This window comes from Nomascus leucogenys, chromosome 5 (assembly GCF_006542625.1).
Source record: "Nomascus leucogenys isolate Asia chromosome 5, Asia_NLE_v1, whole genome shotgun sequence".
Classification (NCBI taxonomy): Eukaryota; Metazoa; Chordata; class Mammalia; order Primates; family Hylobatidae; genus Nomascus; species Nomascus leucogenys.
In genome coordinates this window covers 14,897,172-14,924,851 of record NC_044385.1, presented here as the reverse complement: position 1 = coordinate 14,924,851, position 27,680 = coordinate 14,897,172, and the positions used below count along the sequence as shown (strand labels likewise).

Genomic DNA, 27,680 nt, shown 5'->3' with positions numbered 1-27,680 from the left:
TTATCAGAGAAAAGGCAATCTCTTGACTATGTGCTTCTCATTATTCCTTCAAACAGTACCCCCAGCAACAGGAAAGTTATTCTGAAACTTGAGTTTTATGCCTTCCTAAGAGTCCACTCATCAAACATTCATTCATTCCTACAATGTGCCGGGTACCCAGAAGCATAACCATGAACAGGACAGAGAGAGTCTTGGAAACGAAAGGCACATGGGTAACTGCAGTCAAGTATGACAGAGGAGGGGACAATGAGCTGCTCACAGAGCACACGAGAGGCTACACAGCAGGAAGCAGAAGCTCACATGAGTCAAAGGAATGGCATGTAAGTGGATCCCTGCACACAAATGCAGAACGTGGTCCTTCCGCTGCAGGGGCTTCTGGAAGAGCCAAGCAGGGTGGATAGGGCTGGCTCTTCCATCCTTACATCAACTTTACCCTGCTCTGTCCATCCACCTAGGGCTTCTCTTATTTCATTTCATACTTGACCGTTACACAATGAACACAAAACGTTTTCCAAAGGAGAAGAACCTGCTAACTTCTATTTCTTGTCATTGATTCATCTACACTAACCAGCGCTGTGTATTTAATTCATGATTTTGTGAAGCTGCAACCTTTTCTCTCACATGTAGCCCATACATACGCAGACCCTGGAAAAAATTCCTATGAGGAATGAGTAACTAAGACCCTAGAAATAATTCTCATGACATGGATCAGAGAAAAGGTCAAGGGAATAAATGTTGGCAGAATTTGGTTCCAGGCTCACTCATCGTTGAAATGAATTGTTCTGTGGAAGGCACTTAACTTCTCAGTGGTTCAGCTTCCTATTCTGTAAAAAGAGGATGATGACACCTTTCTTAATGAGATTTAAAACAGCCTTGCCCCCAGCAAAGTTGAATGTCAGTGTTAGTTTTTCATTAATTGGAAAAGAAAGGGTACCCGTGATGGATGGTCTTTGCTGACAATAAATTAAGTCCAGGCTCTAAATATATTTTGATAATTGAGTTTACCTACTTTTATTCCCTCAATACGCCCTGCCTAAATCTCCTCTCATTTTCTCTCTACTTCAATATTTAATCAAACATTTCCAACAAAAACACCAAGGACACCTGTTACACTCCTGGTCTCTGTCCTATATTAGTAGAAGTCTGTATTCATTCTTCCATTACATATGATTTCTTTTAAGGATAACCAATAGCTTCGGGGTAAATTGTTGAACAGGAGTAAATGGCAATGTGGCCACAGGGGCAGGAAGAAGGATGTTTATGTCCTTCAACAAGAAAAAGCAAAGTGATGCCAGCGGGGCACACTTATTCTTCCAAGAAAAGGGTGGGATAAAAGGTGTTAAGCAGTCCATATTCCAGGTGCTAATTTTCATGTTTTCTTGCCCAACCTCAAACTTCCACACAACTCTTTCTCAGAAAAAAAACTGACCTTCCCCGAGTTTTGACACATGGTAATAAAGTGAACCACCTGGATCTTCTGAGGCTCTCTCCTGGAAACACCCTCATTCTCCAGGTTAACTGTTCATTTTTACAACTGATGCAGATGTATACATACATAAACACACACACACACACACACACACACACACACACACACCCCTCGGAATGGAGGTTGATTTCTCAAGGAAACAAGAACAAGAGAGATTACTTGATTATCAACATCATGGGTTATCCCTTCATGTGCAGACTGCCATTTTCCAAAACCCACTATCTTCAAGAAAGATTACTTTAGAGTTGGAAGGAACTTCATAACTGAGATGATCTCACCTCAAGTTATTGATCAAGCAAGGAGACAGGAAGAAAGAGACTTGCCCAAGGTGGTAAGACCAGTACCAGCCTCCACAGCCCTGAATTCAGTGCTCCATGTACCTCACCACCTTAAATGTGTATATAGCTAACTGTGAAAAATACATAGATATCTCACCACTTTTCATTTTAAAAAAAGGTTAGGATGTTTTAATAATCACTGTAACTTACAGGTTCCCAGCATTACAGGCTGTTTCATCCATTTATGCATCCATCCACACAACAGTGTTTGGAAATCTATTGAGCTACCTGACTATTTCAGTGCTTGTTGAAACACATGTAGAGCAATGGCTCAGAGGAAGAAGGGATCAATTTTATAAAGATTTAAAATTTACAAATGTATATCTAAAGATATAAAGATTTTGGAAAGAGATAAAGTTTTAAATGGTCTATTGCCCACAGATAATGAAGCATTTATCATGTGACAGTTTGCTTCAAAATTAACATCTCTAATTGCTCTGAGACACATCTCATGGGCCTCAAAATTGGGAATGATAAGGATTGATGAGTGCTGGTTTCATAAAACTCCCACAGGTTTTGAAATATTTTTATGAGGTAGTAATAAAACTGTCTAATAGTCCTACAATTCTGCAGTAGATTTCACATACATTTGGGAATTATCTGATGAGAATGCATAGGGCAGTTCAGCTTTGTACAAAAGCACACTCTGAACACAGTCTGAATTCCAGCATTTTTTTTCTTAGAAATTTTATGTTGGAATTTATGGGACAGACTAGCTATAAAGTGAATATCAACAGGCCAAATTCTCACTTTGCTATGCCTTTCATATCAGGTTTAAATACTTTCTTTTTAAAGAAACTGATTTTTTTATCGCATTAAACATAGGGGCATTTTTGAGATTGAGGTTTTTATACATCCTAAAATAAGAACGAGATTGTACCATTTTGACTCTGTATAAGTCCTATTTCTAGGTTTATTTTTGACATGAATCCCATCTTTAAGTAAAAGCAGCACTGGGCCCATAAAGTTCTCGAAATTTAGTAGGGAAAGATGTGTCACCCAGTTCCTGAACTGTGCTCTCTCTTCTTACTTCACACACGGCCTGCGGAGTGTCATGTGGCTGGCACGTGTGGGTGTGCAATGAACACCTTCTAGGCTCTGGCATTCCCCAACCCCTAGAGTGCACCCCTATAGCAGCTCTTGTCCATATTCCTCATGGACCTTGAACACCCCAGGAGGGGCTCCCTGAGTGCCTCGCACTGACCCTAAATTATAGGTCAATATGTGTCCCGTAAATAAATGAACAATTATGTGAACACATATGGCAAGTCAGACTTCACTATCTGCTAAGAGTAGATTCTTCTTATTTCATACTGTTTTTTCATTTTGATGAAAAGCATGATATGTTTATGAATCAAGACAGTATTTCACTTTTAGAGATATGTACTGAAGAAAAATGAGATTGTTAGCTGGCAAGACAGAATAACGGGTCCCATGTATCCAAGTCTATCTATATCTACATGGATAAATATATAGAGATGTGCACACACACACACACAAATACGTGTACTTCAGGGAAAACATTACCATTTACTTTCCTTCTCATTGCCCTTTTGCAAGTGTCCTGTAATTATTCAATCCAAGATTTTTTATAGCATACCTTTTATGTGACACACTAATAGGACATAAAAAGAAGCATATATAAACCAGTCTGTGACTTCAAGGAGCAATGAAAAGTGTGCACAAGCAAGAAGAAACACAGCAACAGCTCCCATGCATTCGGCAGTGAATACCGGACTTGCTGCTTAACATTCACGACCACACGTAGTTTTTAAAACACCTCGAAGGTAAAAGTATTGCCCATTTTACACATGAGGAAATAGGCTTTTACTTTACTAGTTATTGTGGTAAGTATCTATATTTTTCACATAGAATTGATTACATACAGAAAAAAACAAGGATTGAATGAACATCAATAGGACAATGTTGTCCTCAGGATTCTGGAAGTGAGAAGATAAACTTTGGCTGGTGTCACTGAAACAAGTTTTGCCTTCCATCACTACTAGGGTCACGACAGCTCAAACTCTGGGCCTAGAACGCTGTTTTCCACCTACCCTCTCCTCTCTGTATCCCTCACTCCCCATCAGTCACTACATTCCCTGGATTTGATCCCAGCATGCTCTCAGGGCTTACTACCAAAACCCCCAAGTCCAAATCTTACTTCACTCAACAATTGCAATTCCATTTTGAACAACTTCTGAGCTATCAATATTCTTCCTGTTTTTTCCCCAAATCAGTGTCAGCTGACACTGTCAAGCTGGAGGGTCATAATAATCCAGCAGTAACTAGGTTTGAGGATCAATTCTACTTTTTTGCTGACCAGGAAGGGAAGCATGGCAGAAAGCACGAGCTGCCTGGCTGACATCGGTTTCCCCGTCATCCTCAGCAGCAGATACTCCCTCACAATTTGTTCAGACAGCCAAAGACTTATTATTCCTGGTCTCTTGCAGCTAGAAATGATACAATTCTAGCCATAAAATATAATGTGAAGTCTGATGTAAGTAAAAGTGTGTTAAAACTTAGGTTTTACTTTCAAATTTATTACTATTAGCATTATTAACATTGTGGTTACAGTCATCATAACCACCAACTATTTATGCTAAGAATAGTTATCATTGGTATTAGCTTTCTATTGCCGTGTAACAAATTACCACAAACTTAGCAGTTTAAAATAACACAAAGGTATGATCTCACAGTTTCCTAGGTCAGGTGCTTGAGCAGAGTGTGGCTGGGTCCTCTGCCCAGGGTCTCCTAGACTGAAATGTCAGTGTTGGCTGGACCTCTGACCTTATCTCACACTCCGGGTCCTCTTCCACACTCACTGGTGGTGGGCAGAGCTCAGTTCCCCCTGGCTGTCGGACTGCAGTCCCCGTTTCCTGGATGGCTGTCCACTGGGACCTGTTCTAGCTCCTAGAGGCCTTTGCTCCAGGTCTTTGCCATGATGCTACCTCCATGAGCAGTTAATAACCTGGCTGTTTACTTCTTCTAGGCCAGTAAGGGAGGGTCTCTACTGCTTTTTCTGTCCCTGCCCTCTGGACCCCCTTTTAAAGGGCTCTTCTGATTAGGTCAGACCCATTTAGAATAATCTCCCTTTTTAGGTCAGACACACTCAGAGTAATCTCCCTTTTTTTTGAGACGGAGTCTTGCTCTGTCACCCACGCTGGAGTGCAGTGGTGTGATCTCGGCTCACTGCAACCTCTGCCTCCCGGGTTCAAGTGATTCTCCTGCCTCAACCTCCCAAGTAGCTGGGATTACAGGTGCACGCCACCACGCCCAGCTAATTTTTGTATTTTTAGTAGAGACGGAGTTTCACCAAGTTGGTCAGGCTGGTCTCGAACTCCTGACCTCATGATCCACCCACCTCAGCCTCCCAAAGTGCTGGGATTACAGGTGAGAGCCACTGCACCGGGCAATCTCCCTTTTAAGTTAAATTTTAATTTAAGTTAGTTACCTGATTAGGGACCATAACTACATCTGCGAAATCCCTTCAAGTTTGCCAGATAATGTAACCTAATCACAGGAGTGACATCCCATCCCCTTCACAGGTCCTGCCCACACTCAAGGGGAGGAAATTGTACAAGGCATGTATGCCAGGGGATAGGAGTCTTGGGGCCATCTTAGAATTCAGCCTCCCACACCATTTAACAGGAACCTTTAGCCAGGCACTTTTATAGACATTATTGATTTGATTTGATTTGCTTCTTACAACATCCACATGCGGTAGGTACTACTCATCCATTTTACAATGGAAAAAACAATGTGAATTAGTCAGGTACCCTTAGGCAAATAAGCATTCTGTGTTTCAGGTTCACCACTGGAAAACAGGAATGTTGATATCTTCCTTATCGATTACATGGAGATATAGTAAGGGGCAAATGAGAAGACACTTGGGAAATTATTTTGTAGATTAAAGAACCATTGATCTGCAACTATCTTATATGCTGTGAATTTGTCTTTCAACTAGACAAATATATTTATACTTCAAGTGTGGTAGTGAGGATGGCACAAAAGGAAGACTGAAAAGACACAGATCTGGGACCTGGGGTGTGTGATGGGGAGTAAATTACTTAATCTCTCTTTTATTATTTTAAATAATAAAATGAAGGAATTGGACTAGGAGGCATCTCAGGTCCACTTCAGCATTAAATAATATCTAGAACTATGACTTTGTTTTACATTTACAATTAGATTTTAAATCCTGAGTGCCTGTAAAGTAGCATGATGTTAGGCTACAATCCTGTAGGACCCAGAAGAAATATGGGAAAAACTCCCCCGCAAGCAGTGGTTAAGGATACGTGGGAAACATTAAATTATAATAATGTGCTTCAACCTCTGGATCCCCTTGCCATCAATAAAAAAGAATCTCTTTGTAAAGGATAATAAAAAATAGAAATCATAGTTTATCCAGACACAGAAAGCCCAGTTAATTAACTACTGAGCTATTTCTCCAAGGAGTAAATATTCTGGTTGTTTCTGTATATCACTGTCGAATACTATTTAAGTCAATGAGGGAGTCCATTTATATGTTACTTGGTACCATCTTGGACGAGTCAAAGAGAATATGAAATTAAAAGAGGAATCAAATTCTCTTTCCCTAATTAATATTCCAGAGGACAAAATTAACTCATGGTCTCTGAATCTGCTTCTACCAAGTGATAATAATAAAAATTAAGGAAATAAACACATATATCATGACCCATATGGAAAACTGTATCTCTAGCAAGGCAGCTGACATGCTGAAATGGTTCACAAGGATCCATCAATCCATCACGATGCACTAGAGATGAAAAGAAAAAAAAATCAATTCCAGCAATGCAAAGAGTAAGCATAAAAGGTATAAACAAAAGCATCGTTAAACAAGAAGTAGAATCACCGCTCTGGGTAAGTGGGAGTTAGATTGAAGATGGGTGAGCTTTTCTTGTTTCCTAAGGACCCTCTTGACAATTTGCTAACCACATTCATTCAATTCACAGCATTTAATAGGTGCTGCATCTTAAAGTGGAGAGTCAGTCTGAGACCATTAGAAAACTCACGGCATACAAATGAGAAGGAAGAAATTCAAATTGCTCTATTTTTACCAAAAGGTGTTTCAAAATACGGTTAGAACATTAAGGTTTTTTTAATTTTTTTTTTTTACAACAGACTATACTATTTATTGCAAGTGATCTTTGTTCTATGCTGAGAAAGGGAAGTCAATACCTCCCTGAGATGAAATAAACCTCCCCAAAGTACCCCAGTTTCAACTGGTCAAAAGCCTGTTTCAACATCTAAGTAAACCCCAGGGTCCTTGAAGTGTTTCTTTCCATCACAGAGTTAATGGCGTGCTTTCAAAATGGAATCTATTTACTCTGATCCAACAATGACTTACACCTATAACAAGCCATAAACTGAATAGAAAACAGAAATAAAAGTCTCAGCCCAGGATAGAGAATAGAGTTTATCTCTTGGGCTGGCTCTGATCAGTTGGCACTGGCTGACTGTAATATCTCCTGGGCAGCCGGAGGTACTACTGACCTCAGTTAGAAAAAAATGCTGTGATCAATTAGCAATGTCTGATATGAAAATAGAGCCACATTTGGGGAGGTGAGGGAATAACAGTAACTGTCCAGCAACCAGGTAAAAACCCAAGATACTCTATTTTTTGAATACCAGATTCTTCAGTAGTTTCTAAAACCCTTCAAGAATTTTGCAAGAAAAAGTTGTGTAACAATCCATGAATGCACATTACTTTTGAGAGTATCTGAACTGATAATTATGGGTGTTCAGCATTTGTCAGTGCATGTTAAGTTCCTGAGGAGAAAGGACTGTCTTTTCCTTCTCCCATATCTCTACAGTACATGGCAGAGCTATTGCTGAACAAATAAATATGTGTTGACTATCACAGAATACGAACTTTTCAGCTTCTGCATCAGTTACAGAGAGCTAGCATGTTTCCATTTCCATTAATCAAGTACAATGATATTTACATCAGATGCTGTTTGCTATTCAGGGTTGCCAAGAAGGGTAAAGGGTGGGGTCCCGGTCCAAATGGCATCAAGAACATCAAGAACAAGATCTCCCTCTCTCTAGAGCTCATTAAGTGTCCAATAAAATATTCGAAAAGAGAAAAGCCTGAACCCACACTGGGAACCAGAGCAAGTTACTCGTGCACAAGTCATAGACCCTGAGGAATTTACACCAGACCTTATATTATAGATGGGTCTAGACTGAAAGAAGATTGTAAGGTCTGACTCCAACTCCTCTCTCCATTTGAAAGACAGTAGTGCACTGAGGAAGTAAATAGGAAAAGACCTCTGCTAACATCACCTAAATGAGAGGCAGAAGGGCTGGAAGTGAGTATAGACCAAGGGGTTAGCAGACATTTTACCACTTGGCCCTGCACATCTGTAGATGGGCAGTCTGCAGTAACTCCTGCTGTCGTAGAGGCGGCAGGATTTATTCAATCGGGTCATGGATGTAGAAGTTACAGCGAAGAGGGTAAAACAGAGATAACCACTGTCCCAGGCATTTCTTCATATCTACTGCCTGTGATGAGCTTCCTGATATAACTACCCCAAACTCCATCAATAAGACATTTTCCCTGGGAAAAATCATCTCTGAACTAGTAGTGTATTACTGAAACATGTTTTGTTTCATTTTCCTCTCTTCCTGTGTTTCAGACATGAGGTACCTCTGAAAAGATCTGACCAAGGAGTCTTACAATTCCCTAACAGAAACCAGTTCAATTCTTTCCTGACTATAAGACAGAAGTCATAAAATCTAACATCAATGTGGGCAGCCAAGTGACATAAATACATTATGTGGCTCAGGCATAAAAGATGATAGGACATGATGAGACCCATGAGCTTGTGTAGCTGTGAGTTACTATTCAATGTCAGCAGGTTGTTACCAAATGGGAAGGTCAGCCCAGTATTGCCAGATCTTCACATTGTTTAAGAGAAGTAGGAGAATCATACTTTTACACTGACTGTCCTAATATTAAATGTTGGCTCGAAAAAAATTTTAAGCATTCTACAGGCCAAACACAAAACAGGTCTGTGAACTGAACAGAGACGATACCAGGTTATCAAAGACATATTCTCACTGCGAAATGAGAAAAAAAATACATGACAAATAAAAAGCATTCTTAAAATGAGATATTTCTCTAAAGGGACCACTTACAGAAGCTTTCTAAAGCATATTTACATAAAAAAAAAGAAATTTTTAGAAAATACCTGATTTGAAGTCTCAACTTTAAAGCTAAGCAAGCAATTATGAAGGTCGAATAATATGAATGCCAAATTTCACACTGCAATTTAGCAGTAGACCAAACAGCAAACAATGCAGAAAATAAAATTTATAACTGTAAAATTAGGATAATAGTACTTGTCTCAGTTATGCTATGTGAAGTAAATTATATAAAATATATATAATAGTGCAAAAGAATTCTAGAGATCTGCTGTATAACATTATGCCTGCAGATAACAATACTGAATTGCACACAAAAAGTTAAAAGGATAGATTTCATGTTAAGAGTTCTTACTGTAACAATAAATACATTTTAATTTGTATTTATTAGACTTATATATTATATATAATTAAATATTATTTTAATATATTTCAACAATATATAAAATTTATATATTTTTATATTATTATAATTTATCAAATTATTTTACATAATTTATATTTTATAAATTATATTTTATAACTAGTATATACATAAACTAGCATAATTCCTAGTACACAATAACTTCTCAATAAATATTTGTTGGTTTCTTCATTCTTGAAATGAGAAACTCTAGAACTGTACCAGAACTCAAAGGAAAACTATAAGGAGAGGAAAATGATGAAAAAGAAATGAGAGACATGAAAGACAGCCAAAAGTTGAAGTCTGTGAAAAATTAAATCATATTATGTGAACAGAATCAACAATGTCATTAATCAAAACATAACAGGGAAATTTTCCTCTAGATAAAGTCTTCAATATGAAAAGTGAAAATGGGCATGGTGCTCCAGAAAACTTAAGAAAGAGAACCATGCCTAATCATAGTCCACTAACTTCTTTTAAACTTCAGACTGTAGGAAAGAATTCTACAAAAATTCAAGAAAGAAATTTTAGTCCTATTGTTTTTCTCTGCAAAACTAAACACTGACAAGTGATGCCTCCAATTCAGATGTAGAAATCCACAAGTGTCCTGCTCACAGCCTGAAAACAAGAGAAAGCCAGATAATTTACAAAAATCTCAACTTTAAAATGACTATGATTAATATGTTAAAGAATCTAGTGACAGAAATGGACATCATTCATGCGCAGATGGGTAATTTCAAAAGAAAAATGAAAACTATCTACAGACATCAAATAGAAATGTTGGTTCTTTGGTGAGTTTATCATCGGACTAGACACAGCAGGAGAAAGAACTGGTGAACTTCAAGATAGGTCAGTAAAATTATTAAAACTAAAACCCAAAGAAGGAAAAAAGAGCGGAAAAAAGACTATAGCATACAAATGACGTGGGGCAATATTAAACGATCTAACATGTATATAATTGGAGGCCCAAGAAGAAAAGAAAAACAGAACAAGGCAGAAGACATATTTGAAATGAGAATGGCTAAAGATTTTCCAAAACAACTCACAAATCAAACAGTTCAGAGAATCCTAAATAAAATAAAAAATAAATGCCATACACTTTGTCACAGCATTGTCAAATGGCTGAAAACAAAGACAAAGAGAAAATCTTAAAGGCAGTCAGAGAAAAAAGAAACATTACTAACAGAGAAACAAATATTGGAATAACAGCAGATTTTTTTTATCAGAAATTATACAAGACAAAAAAAACAGAACATGTTGAAAGTACTAGGGGAAAAAAGCTTTTAAGCAGAATTCTGTACCAGTGAAGATATCCTTCAAAAGTGAAGGCAAAATGAGATGTGTTTCAGATGAAGGCTGAAAGTTTTATTACTAGCAGACTTGCACCATGAGATTTCTTAAAGAAAATTCTTCAGACAGAAGAAATATGATGGCAAGCAGAAAGATGAATCTACACAAAGAAATGTACATTGCAGAAATTATTTTTTAAAATAATGTAAATGAAACATAATTTTAAAGATTTTTAAATATCTTTATGAGATAATTGACCACTTAATGAGAGTATAAAAGAACACATATTTCATCTAAGAGATCAATAAAACCAAATATTACTATATAAAAAAGTTCAGTAAGAACATGACCTATTTTATATGCACTCTTTTAGAATATAAAAGGAAACACTTTCCAACTCATTTTATCAAGCCATTACATAACATCAAAACAAGACAAAGCATTACAAGAAAAGAAAACTTAGGCCGGGGGCAGTGGCTCACACCTGTAATCCCAGCACTTTGGGAGGCCAAGGTGGGTGGATCACGAGGTCAGGAGATTGAGACCATCCTGGCTAACATGGTGAAACCCCGTCTCTACTAAAAAATACAAAAAATTAGCCAGGCGTGGTGGTGGGCACCTGTAGTCACAGCTACTCGGGAGGTTGAGGCAGGAGAATGGTGTGAACCCAGGAGGTGGAGCTTGCAGTGAGCCAAGATCACACTGCTGCACTCCAGCCTGGGTGACAGAGTGAGATTCCATCCCCCCCAAAAAAAAAATTAGAGAACTAGAAACTTCATAGATATCAAATTTCTCAACGAAATATTGGTAAATAAAATTGAGCAATATATTTTAAAAGACAATATGGCATGACCAAATGGGGCCTATCCTTTAAATGGAATGTTGGTTCTACATTGAACAGTCAATTTATGTAATTCTTCCCATGAATCGCTTTAATAAAAATCAATATGGTCTTCTCAATAGATGCAGAAAAAAACAGTGACAAAATTTAACATCATTTATGATGACAACTCTCAGCAAATTAGAAATCTAAGGGAAATGACTCAGCCCAGTAAAGGGCATTTGGAAAATTTCCATAGCTAACTTTATACTTAATGGTGAAAGACTTTTCCCCTAAACTTGGGAGCAAGGCAAAGATGTCTGATTTCAGCACTTTGTCAACATTGCTCTGGAGGTCCTAGCCACTGCAATAAAGCAAGAAAAAGAAATCAAAGGCATACAGGCTGGAAAGGAAAATAAAACTGTGTTTATTGATAGACATGACAATCTATGGTAGCAATCTCAAAGAAATTACTAAAATGCTACCAGAACTAATATGTTTGTTTAATGCAAGCTTGCAAGATACAAGCTGAAATATTACAAAATAAATTTTATTTAGTATTACTTAACAATTGAAAATTTAAATTATAAAACACAATGCCATTTAAAATAACATATAATGCACAAAAAGGTGCAATAGTTGTAGGCTGAAAGATACAAAATATTCCTGACCTGAGAACGAAATAACAAAGACAAAGATGGTGGTATATGGAACAATATACCATGTTCATGGATCAAAAAGTTACTGTTAAGATGTCAGTTCTCCCCAAATTGATCTACAAATTCATCATAATCCCAATGAAAATTTTTGCAAATTTTGGTAGGAATTGGCGAAGATAGTCTAAAACTTACTTTTAAAGAAATATGACCTTTAATAGCAAAAACAATTTTGAAAAAGAAGAATAAAGTTGGGAGACACACTATCTGATTTCAAAGCATATCATATGGCTACAGTAATAAAAACAATGTAATACTAACATAAAGAAAGGCATACAGAACAATGAAATGATTAATTTTTGGTTCCAAAGGTTCCATGATAATTCAATGGAAAAAGGTTAGTGTTTTCAACAAATGGTACTAGTAAATCTCAACCTTCACCTCATGTCATACACAAAAATCATCTCAAAAGATATTTCAAATCTAAATATAAGAGCTACAACTATAAAAATTGTAGTACAAAAATATTTGTGACTTAGGGTTAGGTAAATGTTTTCTAGGTAAGATATTAAAAAAACCCATAAAATAAATATTAAATTGGACTTCACTGTAACTAAAAACTTCTGCTTTTCAAAATATACTGTTAAAAAAACGAGAAGACAAGCCACGGCCTGAAAAAAAAAAAATGTGTGTAGCATATATCTGATAAAGGACTTGTATCTAGATTATGTAAAGAACTTTTATGTCTCAATAATATGACATACACATAATTTTTAAATGGACAAAAGACAAACAAATTTTTCATCAATGAAGTTATACAGATGTCAAACATACAAAAAGATGTTCAACACTATTCATTATTAGAGAAATGCAAATTAAAACTACAATTAGATACTGGTTCACACGAGAATGGATTTTAAAAAAACCTGACAGTACTAAGTAAGTGCTAGCAAGAACCTGGAACACTTGGAAATCAAAGATTATGTGAGGGGAGAGAAATGAAAAATGGTACAGAAACTGGACAACAGTTTGGCAATTTCTTATAAAGTTAAACAAAAACTTACCATGTGATCTAACAATCTCACTGAGGTATTCACTTAGGATAAATAAAAACATTGTGTGGAGAGGGGATGGACTGCAAGTGAACACGAAAACACACTTCTGGATGGGGGAACAGTTTGTGTCATGATTGTGATGGTGGTAACTTGTCTACACACAGTTGTCAAAATACATCTAACTGTACACTTGAAATTAGTGGATTTTATTGTATATACATCATGCCCTGACAGATTTGATTCCAAAGAAGCTTCAAAGACAGAAATCTGATGAATGGTGGCCAGAGGTTGGAGGTAGGGGAAGAGACTGACCACAAGGAATCCGAGAAAATTTTTTGAGTTGGTGAAAATGCTCTCATAACTTGATTGTAGGATTCTTTATTTATTTATTCATTTATTTATTTATTAAAATTAACCAAACTGGACATTTTTAAAAGCTGAACTTTAAACCTGACTTTTAAAAATTAATGAACAAGCAAACAAATAATTCCAGAACACAACAGAGCAATATACTAAGGTGCCTGCAGAAAAACACTTGTGACCCCAGAGTTGTATAAGCAGCCATTTTACCAAAAGACAGTGGAAAGATGTTCTCAGAAGTACAAGGACTCAGAAAATACCCATCCAACTACTTTTCCTAAATGAAGTATACCTGGGATCCTATGATTGAATAAAGGAACATAAATCAAAAGAAAGAACACCAGAAACACTGATTAGATAATTGTTGGTCTACATGATAGGATAAATGTGGTAACAAACAGGGCCACTACAAGCACATAAATTACCTTTGTATATTAGATACAGAAAACTTCCTCCCAGGCCCCTCCCCCTTTTTCTGAAAGAAAATATCTATATGGTAGGAATAGAAGGAGCAAGATAAAGAATTACTCCATTGATTACTGTGAAGCACTGAGAGAGAAAAATGTTGAATTCATTCTCTATCACAAAGGGAAATAAACAATTATCTTTCTGCCACTGACATTGATCAGTTTAATAAGATTTAAGTGAATCTTTTAAAAAAGTGAGTTAAGAAATGTCATGTGATTTATATTAAAAACACTGGAACATATATTATTTTTATTTACTCCTTTTCATTTAATTTTTGTTTTATCAAAGGAGTACCTATGGTTTAAACTGTTAAACCATGAGTCCAGAAATATGTATAATATTAATTTATTTGTCACTGAGTGAAGATGCCCATGAGGACATTATGTATACTGTTATTTTTAGACTTAATGGCCACTCTACAGCTCTACAACACTGAAAACAAACAGTAGTGTTCCCGCCTACACAAACCCCTGCCCTAATTCCTGCTTCCTGAAGGCAATGACTCAGCTGTTTCTTCTCCATATTTACCTCCATATTTTCAAATAAAATACTTGCTTTGCTATTTCTTGATTTTTATTTTCAATTTTAGATGTTATTTGCTGACTTTCTAATATGGAAGACAGGATTTGGAGCTCCTCCATCACACTTCACCTCCCCCATTCTTCTATTAGCGATATAACATGATGATTACTCAGATTACCATATAAATATGGTTCACAGCTGAGCCAGGTACCTACAGTAGATACGTTTCTTGCCTGACACAACTTTTGTGTCTTCCTGAAGTTAGTGTTTATCTTGTTTTCTCATCACCTTAGGCTTCCTTTGCTGCCAGGCTAGGTTTGCATTTTCCCCTTCTGGGTAAGTCTATAGTCCGTCTGTTTTCTAGATGCTAATATTTTGCGGCTGTCATATCCTCTTCTGTCCTCTTGTCTATCTAGCTTTAAGCAATTGTATCCCTTTATTGTCTTTTGAGTGGTATTTCAGGAAATGAAGGCAGACGCATGGGTTCCATTGACCAACATGTTAAGCAGCAGTCCCTCCCAGTGTCACTAACCGATCTTAGCAGAGAGACAACTGCAGAGGGGAGGCCAGGCCAGGAGGTGGGGGGCCTTTCACATTAGGGCCAACCAGGCATCCTGACCTGTCTTCTAACACTACTGAGGCCTCACTCAGCCACACAGTCACTCCCTGATTTGCACAGATCCAATTTCTCTTGTAATTTTGGAGAAAATATTCATTTGTTTAAAAAAATAAGTTAATTTAATGAATCGAGAAGGATGAGGGCTCATGGTCCTCAAACCTACCTTCACTGCACTGAAGCAGACCGCGTGGAGCAGGGCAGCAGCCAAGACGCTCCGGGCCACGCTGTAAACAGCCGAAGTTATCCCAGACACAGCTGGAACACAGACATCAACAGTTCTTTTCTAGACCGGCCATTCTTAAAACTAACAAATGTAAAACAGCGAAGAGATGGTTGCACATTCATAGACAAGATGCCTGCTGAAGGGGTAAAGAATACATCTATGGGATCCATCAAAAGGCACTGGGTGACTCACAGGTGCAAGAAAGAGACTACCATTAACTAAAAATTCAAGAGAAAAGTATTCAGAAAGAATGCTTTACAATGTTCTTAAAAGACTACGTGAATGTGTCAGAATGAAGGTAGGGAGACCTCACGGCTTACAGTTGAAAGCTGGTGGTCAAGGAAAAGGTCCTGGATAGCAATTCAACAGAATAAATGGGAAGGAGAAGGAGGGAGAAGGCAGGAGGAGAGAGGAGATGGGAGAGGGAACAAGCAAGTGTCCCTGTGTAGTGTGTGTGTGTGTGTATGTGTGTGTGTGTGTACGTGTATGTGTTATGGGGGTGGTAACAGTGATTGCATTATGCACATGATTTCATTTACTCTTTATAGCAACCCTATGAGGTCATGATGTTTATTTCCATTTAGAGAAGAGAAGAGTAGGCTGAAAAGTTAAGCAATTTATGTCACGTCGTGAGATTATATCCACCTTGGTCTGAATCTAAAGTATGACATTAAAAGGGTCACAGTGATGGTTTAGGGACACAGGTCACCTGTCTCTATAGGTACACACACAATACACAGCACAGTGTCAACCCACAGGCTCACATTGATGCACTCCCAGACTTGAGCATGTATGTGCTCAAATACACACACACACACACACACACTTATATCCACTCACACATGCTCTCACACATTCACACACGTGGAGTGTTTTTTTAGGGAATAGTTTGAAGGGCCTCAAACCTATTCCAAATCTCGGAGAATTCTACGCTTCCTTGTCTCTGTGCTTATGCTCAACCAAGCTAAGTGGACCTCTTCCAATTTGGCTACAGGAAATCTGGACAGGCCCATCATCACCCAGACTGATCCAAACTGAAGTCATTTAAATGCTCAGGACAAAGAAAACCTAACTAGCCTCTCATCTCCTGCCTAAGGCTATTTAGTCCTTATCTGAACTTTAGATTCCTTTACAGGTAGAATGTAAACGACTTACCAGAACCACCAAAAAACAGCATGTCAATTTGCTCCAAAAGATAAGTGCAGAAAGTGTTGATTTGCGGGAAGAGCCCAAGGAGGGAAATAGCAGGGAAGCAATATAAAAATACTGAAAATGAACAAACAAAATTGACGATAAGCATGTGGGAACTGTGTTGCCAAGGCTCCTGCTGCAGTGCTGTCTCTCTCCCCTTCCAAACCACCCCACCCAGGAATACTGGAGGCAATCTTTTTTTTTTTTTTTTTTTTTTGAGATGGAGTCTCGCTCTGTCGCCCAGGCTGGAGTGCAGTGGCGCGATCTTGGCTCACTGCAACCTCCATGGAGGCAATCTTAGACTCCTCTCACCCGGAGGAAACTGGAGGCTGAGACGGAAATGTGCCTGTGGATGCAACAAGGAGCTGATCCTGAGAAAGAAGTACTGATGAAAGGAACGCACACAAGCCCAGGATTGAGCAAAGACTTCAGGGGTGGTGAGTGACAGTAGAATCATCTTCAGTTTGAAAGAGTAGACTTGGACATGGGGGAGATGAGGGCAAGAGAAAGGAAACTGGGAAAACTACAGGAACATAAAAAAAAAACACAGGACAGGCCAGGCATGGTGGCTCATACCTGTAATCCCAGCACTTTGGGAGGCCGAGGTGGGCGGATCACCTGAGGTCAGGAGTTTGAGACCAGCCTGGCCAACATGGTGAAACCCCACCTGTACTAAAAAAAAAAATAATTAGCCGGGCGTGGTGGCACATTCCTATAATCCCAGCTACTCGGGAGACTGAGACAGGAGAATCGCTTGAACCCGGGAGGCTGAGGCTGCAGTGAGCCGAGATCATACCACTGTCCTCCAGCCTGGGCGACAGAGCAAGACTCTGCCTCATAGACAAATCACAGGACAGTAATTACGGGAATCTCTTCCTGCATGCGAGAGGGGAGCAAAAATTGGGGCCAAGGAGTGTCCTTGCTTTGCGCTTCTGTACCATCAAGCACTTGAGTAACTTGGAGTCTATTACATCCTAAATACCAATTGGAAACTCAGAGTTAAGTCAGAGCTCAAGGCTGTCAAGTGGGAACTACCTGACTGCAGCACTCATGATAATGTGACACGGATTCTAGGGTGGATGGATCACGTGGTAGATGAAGATGCTCTTGGCTGAGGAGAGAGAGATTGTGCTACCTCCCATCAGAATGATGAAACTGCACAATTGGAGAAAACATTTGTAGGTTATAATTCAATGTTTCAGAGAACTATTTTGTTAGAGGAGAAAAACTATAGTAGAGCTGCATTTTACAGCAACTTTCCTACCATTGCCTCTTGCTTAACTCTACTGAAGCTGGGTTTCATAGAAACACAGAAACTCCCATTAGCAGTGCCATAAGACATCTGTCTCCCTTTCTGTCTCTGATCATTGGGTTGTATGTCAATGATGTTTGGTACTGGCAAACCTTAATAAAACTAAGGAAATTTGATTTGAAATCCAATATGTCTAGATGTTAGAACTATGTCCTAAAATATGCACAAATCACAGTGAACAACAGGAGGGGGATGGTAAGTGAGGGTGTTTCAGCTATTTCTGAAAAATGGGAAATGTTAACTTCCGATAGTGAAGTTGTAAGGATGAGAGTATTTGCACAACCCATTCTCTGAATATTTGATTAAAATAGTTGGTTAACATTATTGGGTTATTTAAAATGGGCACAATAGCACCTTTGGCCATAAGATGGAAAATAATATCACATGGACTCAGTTCTTGCTTCTCTCTTGTCCTTTTTCTGAAATGCTCCTTGTTTTGGGTTGAATTCTGTTCCCACAAAAGATGTTGAAATTCTCTTTTTAAAAGTTGGTATACCTATGTAACGAACCTGCATGTTCTGCACATGTATCCCAGAACTTAAAGTATTAAAAAAAAAAAAAAAGTTGGTTAAAATTCACTATGGAACAAAGTACTGAGGAACTGTTCCAACTCTTTGTGAAAGTAAAATTTTATGTCATGAACATGGCTATCTATAATAATAGGGGCTGTGGTTGGTGTTGGAGCCATGTTTTGATACGGGTGGTGATTTTGTTGTGATAATTTTTGTGGCAAGATTTCAACTATATTGTAAAAAGTAGAGCATCTGAAAGCAGTTTATTTCTCAACCAAAGTGAACAAAAAGGCACAAATACTGATATGCTAGACATAAGTATATGACATAATTTCTTTTTCAGTTTCTATAAATAGAAAGGAGAGAAACAAGAAATAAATAGACATTTAATTATAGAACATACAGTCATGAGCATAGAAATTTTAATCCACAAAATTCCATAAAATTTCAAACAAACTGAGAAGAGCTTCTCTTTACTCTGGGGTCAAAATCCAGCAATGACAATTTTGTGCTATGCTATACCTGCCAATTCCGGATCAGGGCAGAGGGAAGGTCCAGTGAGATTTATTATTTGCCTTTTAAAATGCTGCATGTGTAAGTGACAAAAACTACTCTGAGAATGAAGAACCACAGGGAGAAGTCTAGGTATGGAATGATATGAAAGGCAAAGCCAGATATTGGGAGCTATTTGGTAAATCAAGGATAAAGAGATATTCTGTATAAGAAATACATTAGCCAATGCAACAAAACCCAAAGAAACGAAAAGAACTGGAACACAATGAAAAATGGCATGAGGAAGATAAAATGGTAAGAAATACCAGAAAGTCATCCCTGGAGATGCTCTGGCTGTGCGTGTAGAATTGGAACTTAATGAAACAATACAGGAAGAACAGCAGTCAACAGGGAGGTCCATGCACTAGATCCTCTCCAAAACATCCCGGAGGAGGAAAGCTCTAGTCTTTAAAATAAATGTCGTGGAGGTGGAATGGGAGGAAGAGGGAGTCCATGTGTCTCATCTGTCAGGTTGCAGTGAACGTGAAGGAAAAAGCAGCCAAATGCTTGTTATGTTACCAGGACTTTAGGAAAATGACACTTGAAATTGCTGAAATTATTTTGTTCTTTTTTTTCCAGAAGTAAAAAATTAAAAAGTCTTTGTGGCTGTTCATAATTTTCCCTGTAAACAAACATTTTCTGTTAGCATACCACTGAGTGGGCCTATAATTTTCTCTCACTTCTTCCTAACTTCTTATTTTCCTTAATAATTATAGTCAATGCAGAAACTTCTGGCACAGTTCCATTTCTTTTTAAGCAAAATTCATAAATAAAAATATAGTAGCTTAAGCTTATTTCTTTTATCAAATGTGAGTGATATAAATTACCATATTTGCAGGTTTGAGGGGCAAGCAGGCAGAATTAAAATGGCACAGGAATAAAACTAAAGCCTATAAAGTCAATGTGAATATATATATTGTGTATCTTCAATGTGCCCTATCTGTGTATTAACTAAATGTCCTCATATGGACTGAGGCCAAGAAATGAGCCTTTAAACAAGACATAGAAATGGGACGTCTGGGTGTTTAGGGAAAAGTGAGTACAATCCAGTGACTGGTTCTAAAACCTCCACTGATCTCCAAAGTTACAGTCTCCGTTATTGAAGATGCATTATTGTTGGCAGGGATTTAAAAACCTAAGGACCAAAAATAAAACATAAAACTCCCAGGTCTGAAAAAAACAAAAACAAAAAAACACAGAGCAGAGGCCATTTGATAAAGAACCCATCCAGTGCCTGGACCCGGGCTACAACTGATGGACATTTCATCTTGCCTGAAGTTTTTCCATGCCAGAGAACTCATTTCACTAAGCAACCTACTCTACGGTAGGGTAGCTGTAACCCAAACCGTTTTACTGGCTTCTTTGTACTGAGCTGTAACTCACCTTCGATCTGCTGGAACTAGTTATTATGGCTACAAAAGAGAATAAAATCCCTCCCCTTCAACCTGGCAGCATTTTAAGGATCCAAAGCTATTGTGTGTACCTCTAGCACTCAAGTGTTTCTTCCCTGGGTTGGACATTCCCAGTTCCATTACCCAGTTTCCAGACCCCATACAGGCCATGTGGCTACACACTCCTCCGGGCATGCTCTAGTTTTGTTACTGCTCCTTTTGAAATATGGTACTAAGAATCAGAGACCTTTTGGCTTTCTCACCCACAGGATAATTTCAAAGCCAGTCTCACTCAGAGGTTTTTGCTCAAGGAAAGTAATGTAAATTCCAGCCAGAGGTCACCAGTGTCTGATTGAGCACAGGAAATGAGTGCGGACTAATAACTTTCACCTTATTCCTGGGGATAAAAATAAAGAATATTTTTTCTTATAATGAAAGGGAAAGTGCACAGAGCAATACTCTGAACATATATGAGGGATCATAAAAGAAAAAGAAATTACATAGGAATATTACTCTGTGCTTCTACCTCCTTAATTCACCTGAATTTCTCCTCCTTCAATCATCTGATGTTTCCTTCTTCCTTTGAGATGCTTCTCTCCTTGCATTATGCATGACAAGGAGTTTCTCCATCCTTCCCACCTGCCCCATGTCCACCTGACTTATCTCACACCACTGGCTCAGGCATTTGATCTCTTCTGCACAAGGTGGCAGAAGGAGATGCTGATACTGGACTGGCCTCGCTCCTTGTCTGTCCCTCTCCTCTGCCACCTCCTCCTGCTCTGACAGGGTGATAGTTTAATTGCAGAAACCAGGAGTGGCAGTGGATAACCCACACATCACCAACAAGACACTGCTCTAGGAAATACTCCATGCTCCCCAGCACCTGCCAGAGGAGGACCACTTGCACCCAACACAGCATGAGAAGCACAATAAATCCATGGGAAACGATGTCACATGGACTTAATTCTTCTCCCTTGTCCTTTTTCTTAAATGCTCCTCGTTATGGGTTGAATTATGTTCCCACAAAAGATGTTGAAGTTCTAACTTCCAGTAACTCTAAATGTGACCTTGTTTGGAAATAGGGTCTTCGCAGATTATTGAGTTAAGCTGAGGCCCTTAGGGTCCATCTAGACCCTAATTCAATATGAGTGGTGTCCTTATGAAAAGGAGAAATTTGGACACAGAGGCACACACGCACACAGGGGACACCATGTGAATATACAGGAGAAGAATGCCGTCTACAAGCCAAGGAGAGAGGCCTGGAACAGGTCATTCTTTAGTGCTTTCAGAAGGAGCATGGCCTGGACAACACCTTGAGTTTGGACTTCTGGCCTCCAGAACTGCAAGACAATAATCTTCTGTTGTTCTAAGCCACCCAGTGGGGAGTACTTTGTTACAGCAGCTCTAGGAAGTATTACGCTTCCTAGAGCTGTACACTTCTTTTTCCTCCTAATAACGTTTTGTTTTCTCCTAATGTTTTTCTTCTCTCCTTGCTAGTTCCTCCATAGAGCAATGGCAGCAGCTTTAGACTACTTACATCCCTTGCTAGTTGAGGGAATAGACAGTGAATAAGCTCCACAAGGAAGAAATGACTTTAAGTTGCCCTTATGTTCCCACATAAAGTCAGAAAAATAGTGTAAGCCTCTATCTCTTTCCTTTCTCTCCCATTTGTTCTAAATTTGTTTCACAACCTTTTCCTGCTCAGTGCAAATTAGTATGTTTAACACATTCATTCCATAGGGAGTGCTATTGTTCTATTTTTCTATTTATCTTTACCCCAGAAGTTATTTAATCAGCTTGCTGGATTATTTATCACCATTTTTAGTTGTCACTGTTGACAAGCAAACAAAAATATGTATTAGGCAGAAGCTTCAATGAGGGAAAGGGAATTCCAGTGGAAAAGATAAGAATGTTCCCTCTCCAATCCCTAATGAAATTGATTTAAAAATAAAATAAAATAAGAATATGCATAGCTAGTAGGATATTCTAGAACAAGGGTTACTGCTAAAAATCTTAGGCTTTTAACAATTATTTAAGACATTAAGTTCTTATTTTTTGAGCTTTAATAACAGCTCACATTCCAATGCCACTGTAAGTTTGCCCCACCAAGACAACTACACTTATTCCAAAGTTGACTTTTTTATAGTAGCAAATAAAAATTTTAAAAACCGGGAATGAGGGAGATACCCATGTACAGAAAAGCAATTTGTAAACAGAAGACACATCATGCTCTTCATGCCCCAAACCTCTTTCTACAGATTATTGGCAAAAGGCACTTTTTAAGTCCCTACTTATTCTAAGAGCTGAGTTAAATGGTCTAAATGGACTATAGCCTTGTCTGATTTATGAATGGGAAGTATGCCAAAAGTTATTTGTACATTAATCTCCTTAGTACTTAAAGCAGACTTTCAGCTGGGCATGGTGGCTCATGCCTGTAATCCCAGCACTTTGAGAGGCCAAGGCGGGTGGATCACCTAAGGTCAGGAGTTCGAAACCAGCCTGGCCAACATGGCGAAACCCTGTCTCTACTAAAAAATACAAAAATTAGTTAGGTATGATGGCACACACCTGTAATCCCAGCTACTTGGGAGGCTGAGGCAGGAGAATCGCTTGAACCCAGGAGGCAGAGGTTGCAGTGAACCTAGATCGTGCCACTGCACTCTACTGGGTGACAGAGATAGACCCCATCTCACAAAAAAACAAAAACAAAACAAAACAAAAAACACAGACTTTTATGTTCATTAGTTCATCCTTTCAACAAATGTTTATTTAGTACCTCTAAATGCCAGACACTGCTAAGGATTGAGTGGTAAGAAAGCAGGCAGGGTCTCTGCCTTGCCTTTTCTGAGTGAATAAGCTAGTGAGAGAGACAGGCATTATTTCGGTATTACAAATGCAAGCAGATTGCTACAAAATGGGCTAAGGACTATGAAAGTGTGGGTAGTGAGAGGATAGACAATGGGGCCAAACTTAGGGAAATGAGGTGTTATGAGCCAGCATAATGAAGGGCGGGGGAGGCCGCAGAACAGCTTCCAAGTTGAAGGAACACAATGTGTGAGAAGGAGATGAGAAGGGGCCACAGTAGTTACGGCTCCAGCTTAAGCCACAGATCCCTGTGACCTGTAAGAGGTGGCACTCTATCAACACTAACCCACATTCAAGATCCCAGGAGAAGATGACTGGGAGTACCCAAGATGGAGTGTGGAGTGCAGAGAGAGAAAAGGCAGCATTTTGACATAGACAATTGTTTCTTGGACACCTTCCAAAATTATTTTATGCTTTCTCCCTCTCTAATCTCCAGGTCCTCATGTGCCCTTGAGCTGTGGACTCCAACACTGCTGTTTGCAAAAAGAAGATGGCAAGAAAGGATGGCCCTGCAGTGTGCCATCATGAGTGAGCATCTCTGTCTACTCAAACTCTGATTTTTTCATTGCAGCTGACTTAGTGAGGAATATGGGCGCACTAAGTTATAAAATATGAGAATGACAGAAGGCCTTTCTTGTTGTGTATGTGTTTGTTCCAACTGATAGAACTGAAAAAAAAAAGTAAAGCAAAAAATATCAGGAAGGATAGAAGCAAATATTCTTGGGCAGGAGGGCACTGACTGGGAGATCAAATTATGGATCTGTTCTTATTTTTTTTCCAACATGTTTCTGTTTCCTAATTGAACTCAGAGGTTCTCTGAAGCATGGTGCATAACCCTTTGGCATTAAGAAGCTACTCTGGCCAGGCACAGTGGCTCACGTCTGTAATCCCAGCACTTTGGGAGGCTGAGGTGGGCGGACCACTTGAGGTCAGACCAGCCTGGCCAACATGGTGAAACCCCGTCTCTACTAAAAATACAAAAATTAGCTGGGCATGGTGGCACAGGCCTGTAATCCCAGCTACTTGGGAGGCTGAGGCTGGAGAATCGCTTGAATCCAGGAGGTGGAGGTTGCTGTGAGCCAAGATTGCGTCACTGTACTCCAGCTTGGGAGACAGAGCGAGACTCCATCGAAGAAGAAGCTACTCTGCTTCTCAAATGATGTAATAGGAAAAGATGTGTTGTGGATGCATAGAAAGGTGGGCTTGAGGTGGGTTAGGCACTGGGGGAGTAAAGAATGAAGAGTTCACAACCAAAGCAGCAGGAAGAGGAACGGGAAGCCAGAGGGTGGAATGCCTACTAGGGTTTTCACCTATAAGGAGCATAAACAAAGCTTACACCATACCTGGGCACTCTCCCTAGTTCCACTAGAGAGATTTGGGGGGCTGTCACGGAGGTTGGGAAAGGATGATGTGGGACCAAAGGCTTTGACAGTCTCTTGAGTAAAATTTCTAGCTGGCAAGCGAGAGATCCAGCTAGTGATGTTGGTAGAAGCTGCCCTTTATCAACTCAGCTGGTCAATGTGATCACAGACAACAACAAGTTGGCAGGTGTGCAAACCCCTGGATGTCTCTGCAAGAATTCTCAGAGCATATGCAGTCAGGTCAATAGCGGAGCAATCACTTTGCATAATAGGGACAACAACAGCTGATGCTTGGTGCCCAGCGCTGCTCTCTATGTCTAAGTAAACCAACTCACTTAAAATTTTCAGTAATTTCTGAGGTGGCCAATATTTTTGCCTTTATATCACAGTTAAGTTTTGCTCAAAGTCATATACCTAGTGAAGTGGGAAAGCTGGAATTCAAACAAGCAGCAGTTTGGCTCCAGAGTCAGGGCTCAAAACCATACAGTATGCAGGTGACTTGTTTAAACAGAGCATTTTATGTAAAATACTGCCTAAACCTTAAGTCAAGCAAAGGGATTGGTGGAAGACTGGGTGATCTGAGTATCCAGGACTCCACCTGGACTGAGAACCATGCCCATTCATGCTGCTACCCTGATGGCAAAACCATCCCCAGCAGGCACCATAACAACCATTCTTCAGATGGGCTATTTATTTATTTATTTATTTATTTTTTGAGAAAGAGTTTCACTCTTGTTGCCCAAGCTGGAGAGCAATGACGTGATCTTGGCTCACCGCAACCTCCACCTCCCGGGTTCAAGCAATTCTCCTGCCTCAGCCTCCCGAGTAGCTGCGATTACAGGCATGCGCCAACATGCCTGGCTAATTTTTTGTATCTTTTTAGTAGAGACGGGGTTTCACCATGTTGGCCAGGCTGGTCTTGAAATCCTGACCTCAGGTGATCCACCCGCCTCGGCCTCCCAAAGTGCTAGGATTATAGGCACGAGCCACCGTGCCCAGCCCAGATGGGCATTATTATAATGGGCATTATTATAATGGGCATTATTATAATGGGCATTATTATAATGGACATTATAGTGCTGCAACTTCTTGGTCATAAATATCAAAATCCTTTAAAAATAATTCCATAGTTGGATGCTTTGAGGGTTGGGCTCCCAGACAGTCTTCAATAGATATGCAAGCCAAGAGGAAAATGCACATCTCTTCACCCAATAATCAAGTAAGGAAGCTTAGAAATTCAGAAGACAAAGAGGAGACATACCCCCACCGCCCATATTCTTCCCCACAACCCCATAATTAACTCACCTATTAAGTAGTCCCTAGCTGATTGCAGAAACAATGGAGAGAAGAGCTTCAGGCCATACACAACGTAACTGGGAGGGTGCCTGGCTTTGGCCCCTGTATCAAGAAGCAAAATAAGGCCACACAGCACACAAAAATAGATTGGTCTGCTATATGTTATGATTTGGTTGTGTCCCTAGAAAACAAACACAATTTCTGAATGGTACGTTTTATTTTGATTAAATGAAAAAAGCCTCATAGTCAGTAATTTACACTATATCATATAACTTATACCATATAACACATTTTCCCCCAACCACCACAATTCATATACAAAAAAAAAAAAACCACAGGAAAAAAAGAAAATTTAAAAAAAAGTCTGATTCTTATGCTGTCAAACCAGAATGAGACCATCAAAAAAAAAGTTATGCCTGTCAATCTCAACAAGATTTACCTGAAAATTTAATTACCATCCTGAGAGAAAATCTAGATCTAATTCAATGCTTTCCCCAACATGAAATTTCCATTCATCTTGTTCATTTCAAGTGCAAAACTAATTTAAACCACTGTTTGCTGTACACTTGGGTGCCACTATTAATAAGAAATATAATTATAATTCGTGGGCTTTAATTTCCTAATCTCTTAGAAAGCAAGACAATATGGGTACGAAGTTATACCTGCAGAGATTACATAAAATGTCTTAGTGTGCACAGTGGAATCATTCAGCTTTAAAAAAGTGTTATTTATACTATGTACATAGCATTTTCCTGTGAGGGATACCAAATATTTAGCAGACCTGATCTTATCCCTATGCCTATTGTTATGAGGCAAAGTAGAATTATTTTTTATTCTTCTTGAATGGATAGAAAAATTAAGGAAAAGATACAACATCAACTTTTCAGGGCAAAAGCCAACAAAAAATTTACATCTCATAAATCAATGCACAATTTATAAGATTCAGGGGGAAAAAAATAATGAAAATGAATTGGGAAAAGTGTCTTTTGCAATTCATGAACTGCCTTGAGTGTAAAAAGGAAGGATTAAAGTGATATGGTTTCAGATGTGAATTTTTAAAGTCACTGCCATGAACATGTTATATTTAGAAATGCAATTTAAATTGCCACTGCTTCTATAATAGAAATCGTCCTATTCTGAGACCATCTTTTAAGAGGAAAGAAAACACAGTCTGTCCATGGAGGCTGGCTATGTTTGGCCCAGAGTCCAGGTTCAGTCTTAAGAATACTTGTACTCTTATGAAATTTCCTTTTGAATCCAACTAGGTCATAGATTAATGGGTATGGGAATTCTTTTGTTGCATTTTTAAAAACTGAAGCTAAAGCCCAAGTTCAATCTAAATGCATTTCTCATCAAGTGAGTAGCAAAATAAATTTGTTGGTATAAATAACGATGCAGTATACAAATACACATGTATATGAAACATTTCCTCAAACTGGCATGGTTTAGGAAATATCATTAAATAGCTACTTTCCACTTGCTCTGATTTTTTTCTTTGATTAAAAGGTTAAAACTACATTATTCTAAAAATTAAAAGTCTTTGGCCTTTAACAAGTCTGAGATAGTATTCTGAATCTTCCAAGTCAAACTTTAGTGGGCATGGGAAGGTTTTCTTTGTATTTGTAATTCATGAAACAAAACTTATAGCACTGTTACAAAGAGCCTGCCCTCATCACCATGTTCCTGCTTTACCACATTTTCCCATTCTATGTTTTGGGTCCCCAAACCATACTAAGCATTTTGTTAATACAAGGCACATAAACCACTTTTTTTTTGAGACCGAGTCTCAC

General features: G+C 38.8%; 1 protein-coding gene across 2 annotated transcripts in view; it reads right to left on the bottom strand.

Moving 5' to 3' along the window:
* Nucleotides 1-27,680, bottom strand: part of PCNX2 (pecanex 2) — a 307,465-nt gene that overhangs the window by 207,594 nt on the left and 72,191 nt on the right. For both annotated transcript variants that reach the window (XM_003267270.4, XM_030812668.1), the window contains exons 13-15: nt 25,900-26,071; nt 16,566-16,676; nt 15,351-15,442 (exon numbers count right to left, since the gene is read on the bottom strand). In XM_003267270.4, coding sequence (XP_003267318.2) covers nt 15,351-15,442; nt 16,566-16,676; nt 25,900-26,071 — 375 coding nt within the window. The remainder of the gene's footprint in view (nt 1-15,350; nt 15,443-16,565; nt 16,677-25,899; nt 26,072-27,680) is intronic.